At 51.4% G+C, this 19,551-nt stretch overlaps 1 protein-coding gene across 8 annotated transcripts in view; it reads right to left on the bottom strand.

The window, feature by feature from the left end:
* The window catches only part of TNIP1 (TNFAIP3 interacting protein 1), a 44,821-nt gene that overhangs the window by 13,130 nt on the left and 12,140 nt on the right, over positions 1-19,551 (bottom strand). For 3 of the 8 annotated variants that reach the window (XM_025292395.2, XM_025292387.2, XM_025292391.2), the window contains exons 2-9: positions 15,790-15,961; positions 14,432-14,566; positions 12,934-13,019; positions 11,285-11,365; positions 8,158-8,349; positions 5,365-5,459; positions 3,736-3,856; positions 1,016-1,075 (exon numbers count right to left, since the gene is read on the bottom strand). In XM_025292395.2, the coding sequence (XP_025148180.1) occupies positions 1,016-1,075; positions 3,736-3,856; positions 5,365-5,459; positions 8,158-8,349; positions 11,285-11,365; positions 12,934-13,019; positions 14,432-14,566; positions 15,790-15,925 (906 nt within the window). In that variant the 5' untranslated portion in view covers positions 15,926-15,961. The remainder of the gene's footprint in view (positions 1-1,015; positions 1,076-3,735; positions 3,857-5,364; positions 5,460-8,157; positions 8,350-11,284; positions 11,366-12,933; positions 13,020-14,431; positions 14,567-15,789; positions 15,962-19,551) is intronic. The other 5 variants (XM_025292392.2, XM_025292393.2, XM_025292390.2 and 2 more) reach the window with 3 other exon arrangements.

The following is a 19,551-nucleotide window of genomic DNA, read 5'->3' as shown; positions in this document are numbered from 1 at the left end:
CCAGCCTCCTGTCTCCTGCCCCTCTACCCTCTCACCCACCAGCCCCAGCCATAACTGAGCCTCTTACGTCCACACAGACCATTATTCCCCTTCCCCGATCCTCAGTGGCTCCGAGGCCCTTCTTACCCCCACCCCCCCCCCCCATAGACACTTCTTTCCCTGTTCAGGCTCTATCTCTATGGCACTGCCAGCTGCCCTCCCCTCCTCCACGCATCAGCCAAAAGTCCTCTGAAGGCAAGAGTTAACTATTTTTAAAAATACTTTATAAAGTGTTTATTTTTAAAATGTTTTATTAAAAAATATACAAATAAAGATACGTGTGCATGTGTGATCAGTACTGTATTTCCTTGCTCTGGCCTCTGAGAGGGCCTAAAGCAGTGTCACTCAGCTAACAATGAGCACAGATCTTGGTTTCTAAATAGCATTCTCCAACAAAAAGAAACAGGGCTCCTTGGAGAAGTGGTTAATTTCATGGCTGGGGCAGAGAAAATATAAGGTGAGTATGGAGCAACTTGTGACATATAGAAAGTAAGGAAGTGTTCAATCATCATCAGAAGAAGAAAGGCATGTCAAATGGGCATGGGAGACAACTTGGAAGAACTTCCTATGACCAAAGCAGGAAGAATTTGAACAAGAAAATAAATCACGATGGTGTTGGGTTATAAGCCAAAGGATAAAATATCCTTGAGTCCACATTAATAGAAACAGATGAATAAAAAAATAAATGGGGGAGAAGGGACAAGAAGAATTCCAATTAGTAAACAGAGAAGGAATGAGGGAAATCCAAAATCACCATAAGAAGGCTGTAGTGATAATCACGGCAGTCAAGATCTGCCAGTGTTTACTAAAGTAAGTATAAAGAGAAACAGCGCATCTGCAGTCTCAAGTATATCCTGGAAAATAAATATTAATTACAAAAGAAAAATTAGTCCCTTTATTACAGAGAAACCTGACAGAGAGACCCTTAGCCAAATGGTCAAGATTGGGTGTAAATGGACATACTGACGTCACGTACCCTTGACGTGTTACAAGATGTCACTCCTGTGGTCTTCTTGTCCAAATCCACAACATCAGTCTAATTATAAGAAAACACCAGAGGAGCCCAAATTGAGGGACACTCTACAAAACAGCTGAAAGCCTCAAGCTCGTGGAAGACAAGAACCACTGAAGCTGCCACAGGCAGAGGAGACTAAAGAGTCGGTACAACTAAATGCAATGTGAGATCCTGGATTTGATCCTGGCACAGAAAAAGGGCACGAATGAGAAACAGGTGAAATCTGAACCAAGTCTGTAGTTTAGTTAATAGTATCGTGGCAATGGTCATTTCCTGGTGTTGATCACTGAACCATGGGTACGTAAGATGTCAAGGCAATCGGGAGATGGGTACTCTCGGCACTATTCTGCTACTCTTCTGCACATCTACAGTTACAACAAAATAAAAAGTTAAAAAAAAAACTTTTTTAAAATATGAAGCGTTGAGGTGAAACAGCAGGAGGATTTCATCAATTCAGAAATTGAACACCAAAAAAAAGAAAAGAAACTGAACAGCAGGTCTACCTCTAAGGCCCTGCATGATGTAGGCCGAGGTCCACACTCTCGGTACAAGATCAAACAGGACAGGCCCCAACCTCTGACATCCTGTAGGCCTGACAGCATTTGTCCTGGCGTCACTGTCCACATTCTCTCCACTCCTCGTCCTCCCACTCCCCCCATCACACACACACACACACACACACACACACACACACACACACACTCACTCCCCTGCGACTTGGCAGGGTTGGCCCGAATGAACTTGTGAGGCTCAAGTGTTCCTGCAGGCTAAGGTCTGTAAGTACACCACAGAACCCAGAAGGAAGGGGAGAGGGCTAGGGGAGTCCTCCAGGGACGCCACATCCTTTAAGAAAAGTGAGAGATGGGCCTGCCCCTAGAAGCCTGATGCCTCCTGGAGGGGAGCTGTGCTTAACATTACTGGGGAAGGAAGAAGAGCGGGGTGCTCCTGGAGGTGCACCCTTAAGCTACACAGAGATTGAGTGAGTGTGAATGAAAGTCACTCTGTCGTGTCCGACTCTTTGTGACCCCATGGACTGGACTCCAGGCCAGAATACTGTGTGGGTCCCCTTCTCCAGGGGATCTCCCCAACCCAGGGATCAAACCCAGGTCTCCGGCATTTCAGGTGGATTCTTCACTAGCTGAGCCACCAGGGAAGCCCCTGTCCACAGAGAAGAGAGACCACATCTGTCACTAAAAGTGACCGTCAGTGTTCAGTTTACCACTTGCCAAGTGCTAAATCTACTTCACAGGCATCACATCACTGAACTCTCCAATCATCCTCTGAGGTAGGTGTTATTATCTCCATCTCACAGAGGAGGAAACTGAGGTCAGAAAGTTCATGTAACCTGTCCAAGGTGGCAGCGCTGACAAGAGGTGGGTTGAACCTGCATTTAACCCACATGTAACTGCAAGGCACAGGCTTCACCAACACCTGCTATGCAAGCCTCTTATGAGACCTTCCTCCCTGGCAAGGCACAAGAGCATCTGGCCTTTCTAGACACCAGTGATGTCAAGGGCTTTGGAAAAGTGAAGAGGGCTGCCTATACACCACTGTGAATCCAGAGGAGATCAGGAGAATCCATAAGGCACTCCCACAAGAGGGCAGACAAGGCAGGCCCTGATGTGAGGCATAAACAGAAGAAGAGAGGGGCTTCATGAGCTGTGAATCAGAAGGCCATTCATCGGCATGTCGTCCTGTCGCCCCACGTCTGCCTGATAGCAGCAGGTGGATACAGGAATCTGGACCGTGTGATGTCACATGGCCTCTCCAAACCTCCTGCCATAAACAGCCATGGCAGTCTCATGGATTAAGAGTCCCCGCCCTGCCTCCCTGACATGTAGAGAGGAAGTCCAAATCAGATAATGAATTTATAAATCCTGGGTAAATTCTACCTTGTCACATAGTAATAAGGAATTAAGTTATTAGGATAATTATTGCTATTACACAAGTGTGGGGATTGTTAAAGACACTGATGGCAGTGCAGCCATTAAACCTCATTAGAGGAGAAAAATATGTCAGTAAAAAGCTGCTCCTCAGCTCTGCAGGAAGACACAGACCAGGCGAGGGGCCAGCCAGCTCCCATGCAGGAACTGGATGTGAGCCAGCACTGCGAGCAGCAGTGGGGAGGAGGCAAGTGGGCCCAGGGCATTCGCAGGCCTTGCTGAGTCAGCCCACACCCTCTTCTCTGCATGTCAGAGGCTCCCGGAGCACGACCACAGGAGCTTAACACAGTCCCCTCAGGGGCTCTCTCAACCTAACCTCCTAATTTCACTAGGAGTATCTGAGACATTAAACTGATTCTGGGAGCCACGCTATAAGAGAGACTGACAAACTGGAATGAGTTTAGGGGAGATGCCCGGACAGCACAAATGACTCGACACCGCCTTTATGAGCAATGACTGAAGGAGTTGCAGCTATTCAGCCTGGAGAAGGTATGGGGACCCCGCAGAAACACAGTCACAGCCCACAGGCTAAGCATATGTTCCAGGGAATGGGACGCTCCCTGTGGCTGGCAGCAGAATATGGGCTGAGAAGTGGAAGCTCCAGGGAGGTGGACTGTCAGAACAAGCCAAGGAAATGCTGTCTAACAACTAGAACCTTCCAGCAGTGGGACTGGCTCACTGCCCCGGAGGCTGGGCACTGGCCATCGGGCTCTGGGGAAGGAGTTTCTGACCACATACCTGCTGCAGCGCCGCCGCCCCCTTCTTGCCTGCGCCTTCCATCTTTGGTGAGCCTGGCCGCCCGGAGGCACCGTCTTTACTGCTGCTCATCAACAACTTCCTAAGTTCCAGGTTTTCCTCCCTGGGTTGGAGGCAAACAGAGAGGTCATACTGCCGGCCCCGGGTAGGTAGAGACAGGGCGTCTCAGACATCTTACTTGTCTGAATTGAAGCTGAGTCCTGGGGAGTAAGGAGAGTACCTGAGACCTGCCCTCAGGTGGAACTACAAATGGCATCCTCACGCCACTCTGCACGACCTCTCTGGAATTCTCTGATCTTCACCAACAATCCATCCCCAACTATGGGACGTCTGTATACGTGAGATCTTCAGGATACATCCACACTGCATTAAATAACCCTGGACTGGGACATCCTGGTGGTCCAACGGTTAAGACTCCAGGCTTCCACTGCGGGGTGTGGGCTTGATCCCTGGTCAGGGAACTTAAGATCCCGCATGCTGCATGGTGCGGCCAAATAAAGAAATAACCCTGGATCACGCTCTCTGAGAAACTTCCACCCTTTCCAATTATCCTCAGACATCCTGCACAGGGTAAGTCTCAGTTTGGTGCTCATAGGTCCTGAGCGCCTCTCCAGCACTTGCAAATGTCCTGTGTTGACTGAGAAAGAGCAGCCTTCGAGGTTCAGAGCCTTCAGTGGGCAATTCGCCAGAATTAATCATCTTTCCATTTTTGTTGTATTTATTGTTGGAGGCATCTTCTATTTATTCCAAGTAATGTTGTTTTCCAGTTACTCTAGTGTAAGTTTTCTTTATAATAATCTTCAGTAAAAACATGATGCAAATTAAATTCTTAAGTAAATAATAAAGTAGGTGATAAAAGATACAAGACAAATGGTGATGTGGATTCACACATGACTGAAATATGGATTTCTTCGTATTCTGTTTGCCAGCTGGGTTCCATGTGAAAATAGCCTCAGTTTCCCTCTGCAGGGTGAGGGGTTTGGCCCACATGATCTCAAAAGGGCTGAGCTCTGATGGTCAAGACCAGTGTTTCTCTGGGGTGATCCTTGACCCACTTATATACTCTAACTACAGAAAACATGCTTATGGGCCCACTGGAAAATGCAGACACCTAGGTCTCGCCCCAGACCCACTGAATCAGAATCTCAGCACAGGAGAGAGGGTGGAGAGTGCAAACTTGCAATGCCTTTCCTGACCCTTGGTGATTCTGATGTACAACTAAGTCTGAGACCAGGAGCCAGCCCAGAAGAGCATTCCATGACGGTTCTCAGGAAACAGAGCAGGACAAGATGGTGACCAGCAGAGGGCAGCAGAGTCCAGAGCTCCATCTCCAACAGCCAGCAAGCTGTTGCTAACAGGCAGGTTCCCAAGGTAGGAGTGTACTTTCGTCCAGACCTTCTGAAGCTCTGAAGGCACTTTATACACAAACACTCCTCACGGTATTAAATGGACCAGAGGAAATACTTGACGAGGAGGACCAAGAGACCTGACATCCAAAGCAGAGCTGGGCACAGGATTCAATGCTCTCAACCCAGAAATCAGTTCCATACACCACTGCCCGCCTCTTCCCCACCTGGCTCGTCACGCCTTCTCTGAGGAGCCTGGACTTACCGCAGCCTCTCAGCAGCCTGATCCCGCTGTTCCAGGCCCTTATCCAGCTTGGACTTCAGGGCCTCGTTCTCTTTCCGAAGCTGCTCACAAAGCGTCTGCAAGGCAGACAGAGGGAGATGGGGGCAAAGTAAGGGAAGGAGTGCACCCAAAATGCAGAATGATGCTGGAGGTCGGGGGAGGCACTATAACCACGCCATGTCCCAACACAATATCCCCACTGCATGCCCCAATTCCTCTTGGGACAGCAGGGGTCAAGCCAAAGTCCCACCCCGGCTCCTCTTGGCATCAGCTCCCTCAGAAGCCAGCCATGAGGAGGCCTGACCAAGAGTCAGCCACAGGCCTTCTGGTCCTCCAAGGTCATCCCTCCTCCTCTGTTCCCACAGCCTAAAATGCTCTTCCACACCAGCTGTCCCCTGGCTGACTTCTACTCCTGCTTCCGGTCTTGGCCTAAATGTCAAACCTCCTCCGAGAAGTCCTCCTTGACTCCCACATCTCAGGTAAGCCAGGTCACCTCCTTTATCCTTGCCCACAGTCCTCTGCCCTCACCCTCCTGGTACCTGTGACAATTATAGCCACAGAATCATCAGGGTCATTACTTTCTTTGTGTCCACCCACCCCACCCCTACTAGTCCACAAGCTTCCAGAAGGCTGGGATCCCCTCGCCACTCTCTTGTCCCCTGCAGGACCCCCACCTAGCCCAGGGTCCAGCACAGCTCAACACTCAATCCCACTGAAGGAACATACAACCGAATGACTGAACTGCCAAATTAATGAAGGACCGTGAAGACCTGAGTCCTAAGAGGCCTAGAGCTTAGGCGATTTGGAGAATGAATGAGGCATCAGAGGGGGGCCGGTTGTGAGGTTGTCAGCTGGCAAGTGGGAAAACAGGGTATTGGGTCAAGACCTCACCAATTTCCAGTGTGGCTCAGGATTCCCTCACTTTTGAGGCACATTTCCTTCCCTTACAAAATGGAGAAACTGCACCTCTCCTGCCTCCCTTACAGGGCTGCTATGAGGACCTACAAGACCGGGAGAATACAACAGCCTCGTCAGCTGCCAGGCCCTCGATAACCTTTGAGGATGCGTGTTTGAAGTGCTGTGAGGTGGGGGACGTGGAAGACGGGCAGCCAGATTCAGGGCCTCACAGATGGAAGGAAGGGAGTGGCTAACTAGTAACGGTGATGCACCAGGTCAGGACGAAACGACTCAATCTTTCAACAGATATCTAGTGAGCACCTAACCTGTGATCCATACACAGTGGGGTGCTCTGCCACTCACCGCCTCAGTGGAGCCTCACAGCTTTCCCAAAGCTACACAATTCAGCTTACAAAGCAGAAACAAGCCCCTGCCACACAGAACAGGAGGGAAAATGTTTATAGTATGCAGGGAGATTTCAGAGCTGCTTGTTTCCACAGCCAAATCCAGCCCCTGTGACAGCCTGGAACTCGAGGGTGATCAGATGTGAAGGAGCAGAAAACCATTATGCCTGACTGCAATGCCCAGCAGAGGCCTCATGCCATGCCTGGCCTTGGAAATGCTGAGGGAACCAAGAAACAAATCAATGAAAGAATGGGGAGGGACCTGATTAATCTACCTCCACCCACAGCCTGGGAAAATACACAGGATGCCACGGCCCTGGGTGGGGCCTCCAGAGAACAGAACATCCTGCTTTGGGCACTAAGAGAAGGTCAGGATGAGGCCTCACGTGCTATCCTTCTGGGCAAGAGGCAAATACCCTGGGCACAAAGCAGATCCAGAGAGGTCATCATAAAGGTCACTATCTTCCCTCAAAGTGGCTCACGTGTGAGTCCATTTGTTCATTCATTCATTCATTTACCAAATGCACATTCCGCACCTATGAAGTGCCAGACACTGGCAGTGGTGGACATCCCCTTTTGTGAGGCCTACATTCTAGCAGGGAGCATAAGGAAAAAAACAAATACAAAGAAACCACTTAATAAAATTATTACAAACTATGGTAAGAGCTAAGAAGAAAACAAACAGGAACCTGATAGGAAAATAAGGGATGGGACTTCCTGGAGGCCCAGTGAGTAAGACTCTGTGCTTCCAACACAGGGGCATGGGTTCAATAACTGGTCGGGGAACTAAGATCCTGCATGCCGCACAGCATGGCCAAAAAAAAAATCTGAAAAAGAATGTATGTGTGTGTCTGTGTGTGTGACAATCACTCTGCTGTACGCCTGGCCTAGGAAGGAAATCTAACTTCATTCTCATAGCATAGGGAGGGTTATGAAGGGGAAGCCTCCTCCACTGGGGAGGCAGGCTGAGACGGTAGTTAAGAGCATGGACTTTGGAATAAGACATAGAGGTTCAAATTCTAGGAGCACCATCTACTAACTAGGGGATCTTAGGCAAAAAAAAAAAAAAAAATCACCTCTCGAGGGCTACAGCCCCCCCTGTAAAGTGGGGATAATGATGCTCCTGCTTCAGGGGGCAGGGCAGTAACATACAAGGGGCTTGTCCCCTCCCTGTCCACACCTGTATGTGAAGAACAAAGGCAAGGATGCTGCCAACCTGCCGCATCCACTGCCTCCACAGTCACCCCAACCATGAAATTTGCATCACCCACCCCACCATTTCCCAATTTCCTTCCTCGTCCCCTCACACAAGTTCCTTACCCTGCTCACCACCTTGAACAAGAAGCCCGAGACGGGTCCCCAACCATGCCCTCAGAAGTCCCTGTGGTCCCCTGGATGCCCCAGAAGAGCTGGAGGAAGCAGAGGGGGAACCACACGGCCAATCCCGGGCCACCCGCCCCGGGCCCGGCCTCACCTGTAGGATGGAGGTACGCTGCTCGTTCTTGTGCACCTTGGAGGCCAGCCGGTTGAACTCGAGGGCCATGCGGCCCAGGTGCGTGAAGAGCTGGCTGTGGTCGGGCTCCTCGGCGCACACGCTCAGGGTGGTCTCCAGGCGCTGCAGGTGCAGCATCAGGGTGCTGTCCTCCTGGGGCAGGGGGCCCAGCTCCTGGGGGTGGCGGGTGGGGGCGGACCGCTCTTCACCACGGTCTGAGCAGGCCTCTCCAGCCTTTCTCCCTCTGCTTCCCCATTCCTCATGACTCAGTTTCCCCCTCTGATCCCAGCTCAGCCTGGGGAAATTCTCCAGTTACCCAGGTTCCCTGTCTGGGGCTGACTCACAGGGCAGGCCCCAGGACTCCCGGGCCACTGGCTGTCTCACCAGTAATGGAGCCGCCTTCCTCCCACACTCTGGCCTCGCCAAGGGCCTCTGGGTCAGTCACGTGTTTATGGGGCCTCGGAATCCTCATCTCCTGCACGCACACACCCCTTTTCTTCCCTTCCGCCCCACAGGGTCCCCTGGAGGTGAACTGACTGACACATGAAAGCAGCAAGCCCAGGGAACAATATCCCTCTGTCTAAGCACTGCTGCTTCCACTCAGCAAGGCTCGGCCAGCAGACATCGAGACTGTCCGTCATGTCTGTACCAGTGTCTTCTGGGCAATGGTCCAAGCACTCACCAACTTCTCAAAGGACCCGAGACTCAAAACACACTAAGAAGCATAGCTCTAGAACTTCCCTGGTGGTCCAGTGGTTAAGAGCCCATCTGCCAATACAGAGGACTCAGGTCTGGTCCCTGGTCCGGGAAGATCCCACATGTTGCAGGGCAACTAAATCCATCTGAGCCCACACTCTAGAACCCATGAGCCGCGTCTATTGAAGACTGCATGCTGAGAGCCCATGCTCTGCAACGAGAAGCTACAGCAGTAAGAAGTCTGTGCACCACAACAAGCGCTTAGTTCCTGCTAACCACAACTAGAGAAAGCCCGTGCGCAGCGATGAAGACCCAGCACGGCCAAAAATAATTAATTAATTTAAAAGAGAGAGAATCATAGCTCTGTATAGTTCAAAGATACCCAGTCTAGTAGAGAATTAAGATAGGAAGCAAACCATGGGCAAGATAGTCCAGTCTCAGAACCTGTCACTCTCTCTCTCTCCTCTGTCTAGAACACAGACTGCCTTAGCTATGCCAACACCATGTCCAAGGATCCACAGGGGTACCTGACAGCTGACTGTCTTAAGCCCCCAGCTCCCCAGCCAGGCACCTGAGTGCCCACCTTCCCCTGCTTGAGCCCCCAGGCCCCACGTCTCCTTAGCCTTCATTCCCCTGGTGTTCCCTCTGTTTATCCTTCCTGGCCCTGCCCGCCTGTGAGCGGCTCTAGCAGGCCCTCCATCACACTGATGCGAGTCACAGGACGTCAGAGCTACATGAAGCCTCAAGGTTCGGGTCTAAAAACCAAAGTGTGGGGAGAAGAAGGCTGAGCAAAGTTGCCCCATGAGTCAGTGGCAGAGCCAGGGCCAGACCGTGGGCTTCCCGATGCTCCATCTGCAGCGACTTCCCTCGTCTGAACTCTGCAGCAGTGGAAATGCCCTGAGGGCCACAGCACGGTGTCCAGTGAATGGCTCCCTCATACCGTCAGCACCTCACTCTAACAGGTGCTGCTGCTGCTTCAATTCTGCCTTCATTCCCGCACTGCCTCTTTCCACACAGGGTCTGAGGCGGCCAATGGTACTCTTTTTAAAGCTGGTGACCTGTGTCATCTCTCAGACCTCTCCGACTAGCCTGCAAGCTCCCGGAGGACAGGGAGGCTGTCTTGTCTTTGCTCAGCACAGACTAAGCTCACGATGGGGCGAAGGACGAACCTACTGAGGAGATGAAGTTCAGGGTCATAGAGTGAAATGCTTCCAGAGCAGGCGGTGGGGAGCAGGGTGGGGACGGGGGAATCGTGCCTCCTTGGCCAGCTTCTCAGAACCCTCAGGGACACAACAGGACCGGGGGCTGACATTCCCCGAGGATGAAACACAGAACCTTCCCGATACCCAGAGCTGCCCTGTGTCCCCAGAGCCTCGCTAGTGTAAGCTGTGTGGGCCTGATGGAGACCTCACCCCGGGGACTGACACATACAAGAGACAATCAGTGAACCAAAGAGCAACCTTTTTGTATCTTGCCTTGCTAACGCAATATTTTTAATTTTTATGTTAATGTATTTTCCGGCATTTAACTTGAAATTTTAACATTTTAATCAACTGTTCACAGCTTAAAGAGTCACATTGTTCTCCAAGGTTTGTAATGGGAACCGTAGTTTCTGCCTCACTTCCCTCTGCTCCCCAGTTCCCACTTCCCAAAGCCTTTCACTTTAAAGAGCAACATTCGTGCCCAAAATAAGGCAGCGGAAACCGAGGCATCAGCGAAGGGTTAGATGACCTGCTGCCTGTATAACAATCAAAATATCTCCAAGGGAGGAGGGAGGGAGAAGGAGGAGAGGGTAAGAAGTGGAAGATTTCTGAAGAATGTTCCATGCCTTTCTCAATGGTTCTCCAGTAAGTCTGCCATTTTAAGAGAGAGCAGGGCGACATAGTTGGAATAAAGGCAGCAAAGTAGGGTAAAGTGGGGACCAGGTAGACACCTCAGAGCTGGTAGACTGTGTATGTTTGTGCGCGTGTGAGCGCAAGGTTTAACCTCCTACCTACATGCCCCAAAGGGAAGCCTGGGGGGACCCAAGAGCCTGCACAAAATGCCAGTCACCTGCCTCAAGCTGCTCTGGGTTTCTCTGACCCTTTCTACTCTACCTGGGCTACAAGCCCACAGGACCAAAGGCTGAGTCATAGTGTGCAGAGGTGCTGGGCGCTTGGCGGAGGCAGCAGGGCTGGCAACGTGCCTGGACTTTCACAATGGTTGGTACTCGTGTGGCCCACGGGGAAGTCACCAGTCACGTATTTGCATATGTGAGCGAGAAACACCCCCCAGCGCTGGCCTCTCGAGCCTATCCCAAGTGACTCCGAGTTGCCCAGGGGATGTGAGCGTGTCCTGTGCCTCTCACCCGGGGCCAGGTGACTGAAACAGAGAGGAGATGCGGGATGTTCCCAGGGACCTGCCGTCCACTCACCATCGTATTTCTGGTGTGGCCGCTGCTCTCCGGTGAAGAAGGCCCCTCGGCGGGCACCACTTCAAATTCAGAGGAGGTGCTCTGTATAGAAAAAGGGAGTCAGGGGACGCCTGGGAGAAAACCCCTCGGCCCTCCTCTATGGACCCTATAGCTGAGACTACGGAGGGGGCAGAGAATGGAGGGACAAAAATCCCTTCTCACATCCAAGTCCTCCGGGCAGCCCCTCCATGTGGGAGGAGCCAGCCCAGGCTGAGCTCACAAACCACGAAGCAGGAATAAATCCCAACAAGTCTGCTGGGCAGCCCACTGTGTGACTTGAGGTCACATCCTCCATGGCCAGTTTCCTCATCTGTAAAACAGGGATACTGGGCTAGCTGACCTTCAAAGTACTTAGCATTTTAGGATCTTATCTTTTTTAAATGGCCGTGCACTTATAAAGTGTTTTCATGAGGACTTCCCTGGTGGTCCAGTGGTCAGGACTCTGTGCAGGGGGCACAGGTTCTTGGGAACTAACATCCCACATCTGTGCAGCACAGCCAAAAAAAGAATAAAAATAAAATGTTTTCATGAACTCCATTTTTTCTCCAAGCAACCTGCGGGAGTGGTCAGAAGGTTATATCCCCATTGGACAGAGGAGAAAACTGAGGGCCTCTCACCAATAAATGCAAAAGTAGGACTGCATTTCAAGGACCACAAATCCAACATCCCTGTGATGGCACCTGAGCCATGTCCCAGACCCAGGAGTCTCCGACTGGTCATCTGGGAAACACAGGCAGCAGTCAGTGTGGCCACGGCCACAGCAGTCCTGTGCCCACCTTGCCAACCCAGTTCCAGAGATCCCAGGGGAGGTAAGTCTTATGAGGAACTGGCAAACTTAGAGAGACTTTTTCAGGACACATGCAAATCTAGGGTGAACCAGGAGTCCAGACTTTGCCATGTCTCCCAGCCACTCCAAGTAGCAGATGCTGGTTGTACAACCAACCGATGGGCCGCTGGACCAACAACTGGCTCTGGGACTGCTGCTAAACCGGGTTGAACAAAGGTTAATTCAGCCTTCCCTTATCCCAGGAAAGGGCAGGGATCGAGGGATCTCTGTGCTCAGCTTCTGCTGAGCCCCCGGCCGCCAACTATCTGGGCCTCAGCACTGCCCCAGAAAGTTTCCCTTTCCCCTCTACTCTTCCTCAGCTGTCCTATAGGACCTCGGAAAACATTCTTCTCTCTTTGAATCTCATCTGTGGGATGGAGACTCTAAATGATATGACCACCTGAGTGCCTTCCAGTCCTAGGATACCAAGTAGACCTTCTCAAGGCAAATCTGCAGAAGACAGTTTTGGAGCCCCTGTTGAGAAGGTGAGCTGCCTGTCACATCTGCCTACTTTCCAAGCACTGTGCAGTCGATACGTGCTTAACATTACACAACCTGGCAGATGGGAGGAACTCCTTGTGCATATCAGGGTTTTCCTGGTCAGACTGAACTCTGACCTTCATTTGCAAATGAGGAAACCAAGGCCCCAGAGAGACTGAAATCAACTCGTCAATATCAGCCAGCAAGTCAGAGGTATCCTGACTCCAAACATCTCTCTTCCTATTCTGCCAATGGGAACTTGAGATCTAGGCAACTTTCTGTCATGATTCCAAATGCAACTTACACTAGATGGAGGTTTGGGGACTGGCTCTGGCTTGTCGCTTGGGTGTGCCGGGTCAGCAGGAGTTGCTGGGACAGCTGTGTCTTTTCCTGGAGAAATGAGAAAACGTGTGTGAGAAGCAGAGAAAGAGGAAAAGCCCAGATGCCACCCCCTTAAGAATGGCCTTGGCACGGAGAGTTCTCAGAGTTCCTTCCACGAGTCTGGGGAGACGGGAGGTGGTCCCAGGATGATGGCCCTGGAACAACAGGGCAGAACCTGGGCAGAGACCATCTTGCCTGCTCTCACTGGGAAAATCCCAAGGTGATCATTGCTCCTTGCTACTTTGGACCTACCTCAATAATGACACGGATGACAATTTACAATTAACAAAGTGTTTTTATATTTACTATCCTGGCCAATTCTCAAGACAGCTTTGTATCCCCATTTTAAAGGTAAGAAAACAGGCACAGAAAGGTCACCCATTGACCCGCTGGCAATTGCAGAACTGAGCTCTCCCTCCCTGAATTCCTGGGGCTCTTGCCCCAGGGAGCCCCTTGAGAGTAGCTGCATGGTTCCTTCCTGAGGTGAGCCTGGCATCCATCCAGGACTCAGAAACTACTACTGAATACAGTAGTAGTTATATAAAATCTTGTTTTATATTTTCCTAGTCTCCTGTAAATATGTTATCATACTTTCATAATTTTTTAAAAAAAGAAAATACTATTGAATGGACAAGTGGAAGCTGGCAATGCCCGCTGCCTGCAGCACAGCAGACTCTGAGATCATCATCTCCTCCATGTGTCCATTCAGTAAATGTCACCAGCAGCCGAATGGAAGGTTGGCATACTGGCCTGGGCTGAGGCCGCAGGTTGGGCTGCAGCAGGAACCATCTGAGTCCTTTTCTTCCCTAGTTTCAGACCTTGCCCTGGATGTAGAGACATCCCAGAGGAATGCACGTGATCACACACAGGACTTTAACCCTAAGTCACAGTCGGCGCTTTCCCTTAGTAGGTGGTCTGTGGACCTGACATCTGAAAGGTGCTGCGGCAGGCCGAGAGGCAAACCCGGTTCTGCCTCAGCCTCCCCACCTGTAAAATGGAAGCGGGGCAAGGCAGACCAGAAAGCCTCTGACTCAGATGCCAACTCTAGCGACCTGAAGGTGTTGCCTGGAGCACGATGCCTGGCATATAGGAACTGCTCATCAAATATGCGCTAAGTAAGTTATATTGATAAAGATCCTGAGCCCACATCCTAGAAGGAGCTGATTGTTGCTATCCATTTCTAATGTCTGCCAGGGTCTCAGGACTGCTGAGTCACCAGCCATTTTTGGACAAGATTATTTTGAGGTCCTTTCCAAATCTGACCTTCTGGTGGATGCTGTAGCCAGAACATGATTGGGAGGACAGCCTGCAGCCTAAGGATAAACGAAGGAGCGGCGGATTTCTGACTCAGAAGGGAGTCCTCGGTTAAGGGCCTAGAGAGTGAGGTTATGGGCAGAGGACTGCCTGGGCTCCCCTCGTACCTGCGAGCTCAGCCAGGTCATTGAAGGAGGCCAAAGAGGGAGATGACGGGGGCAGTGGCTCACTGTCCTTGACCAGCTCCTCTGCCTTCTGCCGCAGCCTGGATGCTTCCATCTGGGACTCTTCCAAAAGTTCCCCTGGGGAGACAACGGGGGACGGAGGAGCAATATTACTCAGTTAAGCATGCCGGCTCTCCCACCCTGATCCCCTATGCCTGCTTCTGTCTGGGTTTGGTGCTTCAGGTCCTGGGCTTCACTCCCTGCATCACCTCGTGGGCTCAGTGGGACACATATCATTCCAGCTCATGGCCAGAAATAGCCTGATAAAGAAGAGGCCCTGCAACCAGGGGGAAAGGAGCAGAGGGGAATCTGGAACAAACTTCTGGCCTCCAGCACCCTCTTCCTGCCCCATTCCTGCCACACCTGACTGAAGACTCCACAAAGCCAGGGGCTCTTTCAGGCCCACCATCATGGTCCCAAGGGGGGCTACCCACAGCCTACAGACTGCAGCCAGGGGCTCCCTGAAGAGAGGAGACCTTCCATAACATCAACCACCCACCACCCCTCTGGGCCTTGTTTGCCTTCTTGTATAAGTGGAGACAGGGAAACACCATCCCTCCTTCGACAATCTGCCATTCCAAGGAGAGATCTGCCATTCCTAGGAGAGATCTGCCAAGCAGGGAGAAAGCATTTGGGAAATTGGGAGCTATACTAAACTCCCAAAGCCCAAGGCCAGAGAAGGGGACAGTGAGGTGAAGGAAGAGCTTTAGGAATCTGGAGGAAAGGGCCCCTCTGCATGGGGAAATCAGTGAACACCTCGCATGGAGGAAGAGTCAGCATCTGAGCTGGGTGCTGACAGACAGGGACCGGTCAGCCATGTGGAGGGAAGCGGGCTGGTCCTGGGCAGTGGCGACAGCTTGGGTGAGAGCCAGGAAGCAAGGGGTCTCCTCCTGCCCTGCTTCAAGCCAAGCTGGACTCCCTGCTCTAACACTTGGGGACTGGCCCGTGGTTGCCCTGGTGATGCCAGTTCTCCCCAGTTTTGGTACTTCTGGTAGATGGCCTATTCATGGCTATTCCCCTTGTCTGCCAACTGAGCCTGCCGGCTCCCTCTCCACCACCCCACACGCCTCCTTCTCAGTCCCTCACAGTGTTCTGAATCTGGTCATCAGGGTCCTGAGGTGCTGGGAATGCAGGGCTGGGAAGACTGCCACCTTGCTAGAGGAGTGCACAGAGACACAGCTGTAAGGCAGGAGCCAATGCTGGGCCGGGAGGGAGAGAGGGGGCCTGAGCAGAAGCATGCGCCAGTCAGCACTGCAGGCTGAGGGAGGAGCTCTGCAGGGAGAGGGCAGGGTCTGCTTTACCTAACATCTTTATCCCTTGCATTTTTTCCTTCAGTCGGGAATTCTCCTCCACTAGGCGCTCAAAAGCTGAGGACGCCTCTCCCAGAGGCACGCCGCCCCCAGGGTCGTAGATCCGGTATGGTCCTCGCCCTTCCATGAGGGTGGCTCAGCCCCTGCCGTGGTACCCGCCTGGCTGGAAGGACAACAGCAGTAGGTCAGGGGGCTGGCCGAGCCGCTGAAGCATCCTAGACAATCAAAGCCCTGGAAGGCAGTCCCCAGAACCCAGAAGAGGACACAGCACCACAGGCTGGTCTGCCCATGGTACAGCAGGCCAGGACAGTCACTTCCTTTGATCTGGACACTCTGCCTCTATGCATGTGACCTAAGAACACCGTCAGTTTCTTTCAGCAGCCTCGCTGCACCGCCAGTTCATCTGGAACAGCAGTCAACTGTGAGGTGCAATGTGGAGTATAAGAAAAAGCATTGGCCTGGGAGTCAAAACACATGAGCTTCATGTCCTACTGATGGGGTCCAGAAGAAGCGGGACCCTGAATCACTGCATCCCCAGCGCCCAGCAGGGTATTAGCTCTGATGGGAATGTCCAGTAAACACTTATCGAATGAATAAATAGTCTAACTATTAACTCACTGTGGGATCGTGGGCAGTCCCTTCCCCTCTCTGCGGAGGGGAAATGAAAGTCTTACACTAAATCAGTGATCTTTAAAGTGAAATGTTGTGCCCAAAGGGATAAGCAAGTCATCCAATCCGAAGTTCCATTTATATGTACGCTAACTTTTCTAAAAGAAAGAAGAAAAAGAAAACCCCCTGACTAATATTTAATATACAAACTGACACTGTCACCTTCCTCCTTCCAGTTCTAATGAACAGATGTACTTTCCATCAAAGCACCATCTGCTTGCGCAGCAAGTGCTCTGCATTACTCTGTTCGATTTCACTGGCTTTATTTCATCTGAAACCCCTGTGCAAAATGATTTCAGGAATCTGACTTTTGTGACTTAGTACAGAAGCTTCTTTCCTGCATTCATTCATTCAATAACTATTGATTGAGCATCTGTTCTGTGCTGGATGCTAGTCTAGGTGCTAGGTAATTATCAGCAAACAAAACAGACCCAAAAAAAAAAAAATCTTTTTGGAGCTTACATGGTAGTGGTGGAAGAAGACAGACAATGAGAGAGATGAGCACAATATTAGGGGTAATGGAAATATCTACAGACAGAAATTAAGCAGGAGGTTATGAGGTAGGGCCTTAATTTTAAATGAAGGTGTCAGGAAAGGGCTCACAGGGAAGGAGGGCTCGCCTTCAGGGCTCACCTGAAGGAGGTAAGGGAACTAGCCATGCAGATATCTGGGGGAATATCATTTCAGGCAGAGAGAACATTAAGTGCAAAGGCCCTGAGGCTGAAAACCTGATTCAGCCTCCAGCCCTACAAAGAGCTTACCAACCACAGAAGAGCTCCAAAGGTTTCCACCACCAGGGGCTCCAGAAGGACTTGGAGCCCCGATACCTCCCTCCCAAGATCACCACCCCCAGGGCCAAAATGATTCCAGTCACAAGTCCTCAAAGATCCTTTGAGCACCCACAAGTGCTTTGCTAAAAGAGTATAAAAAAAAAAAAAGAGACTAATAATAACAGCTCATTCATTAACCTACTTGCCAGGCACTGCATTAAATCCTTCAGCTGCATTATCTCAGTTAAGCTGTACAACAGCCCGAAAATACATAGTATTATCCTCACTTTATAATGGAGGCTCAGTGAGGTTAGGAAACTCAGCCAGGATTACACAGCCAGCAAGTGAGGCGAGATGCAGATCCAGTTCCACCTAAGAAAGCTGAGTCGATCGCCTGCTATTCTCACACAGCTCCCTCCAACAAGACTCAGGCCAGAGGGGCAACAGGCAAGTTCAAGCCTGTTTGCAAGATAACATGGAGCTATCTATCCAGTCACTCTGGGCTGTTTCCCTTGCCCTACAGCACAAGACATAACAAGGATTTTGGCCACAGGGTCCCCATTACCCTGGGATGCCATAAGCCAGAAAGAAAAACAAAGTTCTGGTGAGTGAGACCCCCGTCCCCCAAAGACTGACAAGAGAAACAAACACTAGCGAGCCACCCACACCCACTGAGCCTAGAGGCACAGGACAGCTGCTCACACACCCAACATAGAAGTCACCAGCTTACGGGGGACTTATTTTTAACTCAAAAGATCAACATTACACAGCAGAGCAAAGAAAGCTCTGAAGTGTTCACTGAATTAGAAGACAGTGTGGGTGAGGCACCTGGCAGTGACTGGCATGGAGCAAGGAGCTCCAAACATTGGCAGATGTTGGGGGGTTCCTACTTCTGCACTCCCCTTTCTCCTGTGTGCCTCTCCAGCAGGCCTTAACGCTCAGAATGGGATACGTATGACTGGGGTAAGTCTTTATGTATCTGACTGAAAATCTCCTGGAGGCGGGAGCATGCTCTCCTCATCTGTGGTGCCAGTGCAGGCCTGGCACTTGGAAAGCGAGAGGTGCATGGACTGACAGCTGCATGGAGTCCACAGATGGGAAGACCGAGACCTGAAAGGAACCCTAAGCACCTCTGGTGATAAGTGACAGCAGGTGTCTGGATTCCTGCTCACCACTCCACACTCACCCTACATGGAACTCACAGTTGACAATAGGTGATAATTTGGGAATATTTTTACTCCACATCTGGCTTGCCCAATAGATTAGAAGCTTCAGGAGAGCAGGCGCTGAGTCCATCTGGTCTACCAAGGTATTGTCAGAGTGGTCCAAAACAGAGCCCCAGTAAATCTCTAATCAGAGCAGAGAGACAGAAAGGACCAGAGGAGCCCTTAATCCTACACCTGCCTCCTGAGAAGCCATGTGCAAACATCCTGAGAACCTAACTGTGATCCACTGACCAGAGACACCGGGACAGCCATACACATCTAGAAGTGAGCCTGGCACAACTAAGCTCCCTTGGAGATGCCCAGATGTAACACCAAGCAACAGAGCAGGATGCAGGACCAAGGAACTGAAATCCCACCTTCACATTCTCCAAACCATGCACGCTCTCCCTCAGCACTAGGGAGCCTCCAGGGAAGGGGGCTCAGAGGAAGCAGCTGAGGGGCAAGCAGGCTTATTCTCTCGACTCCAGCCTGGGTCGGCAGAGCTGGGTGCAGGGGGAGAGTACAGGCTGCGGGCAGAGGGAGCCCAGACCAAATAGCCTACTGTGAGAAAGTCCTCTCTGGAGACCAGAAGAGCTACCCAAAGGATGGCTTGGACTTCTGGAGGCAAGAAACACAAAGAGGGGAACAGGGAATTTCCATATCCCACTGACCTCATGCCCAGATGGTCAGTGGCAGTTTCAGGATGACTTTCGGGCAGATGGGAACTCTCCTCCTGGTCTGTGTGGTTCTGAGATCTTGCCTAGAGAGGGGACTCATTCCCCGGATGACAGAGCTGGACAGGAATTTCCAAGGACAACGAGGCCAAGTCCATTACCAGGCGCCCCAAGGCTCCTGGAATGAGGGCCTGCGTCACCATCCTGTCTCCCATGCTGACGGTACATTTTCCTGCATCACAGACGGAGGGATGGGTGTGGACAGGGGAAAGGAGGCGCTGACCCCACCCCCACGACTCGCTTCGGGCAGTACTGGAGCTCAGCGCCTAGGCATCCCGGGACACGAGCTCATTTGACCCTCACTCAATGGGTGTGAGGGCAGCAGGCAGGCCCCGGAGCATGAAGACCAAGGTCACACACGATGTCAGGATGGAG

The sequence above is a fragment of the Bubalus bubalis genome, chromosome 9, assembly GCF_019923935.1.
Source record: "Bubalus bubalis isolate 160015118507 breed Murrah chromosome 9, NDDB_SH_1, whole genome shotgun sequence".
NCBI classification, from domain to species: domain Eukaryota; kingdom Metazoa; phylum Chordata; class Mammalia; order Artiodactyla; family Bovidae; genus Bubalus; species Bubalus bubalis.
This window is presented reverse-complemented; position numbering and strand designations above follow the sequence as displayed.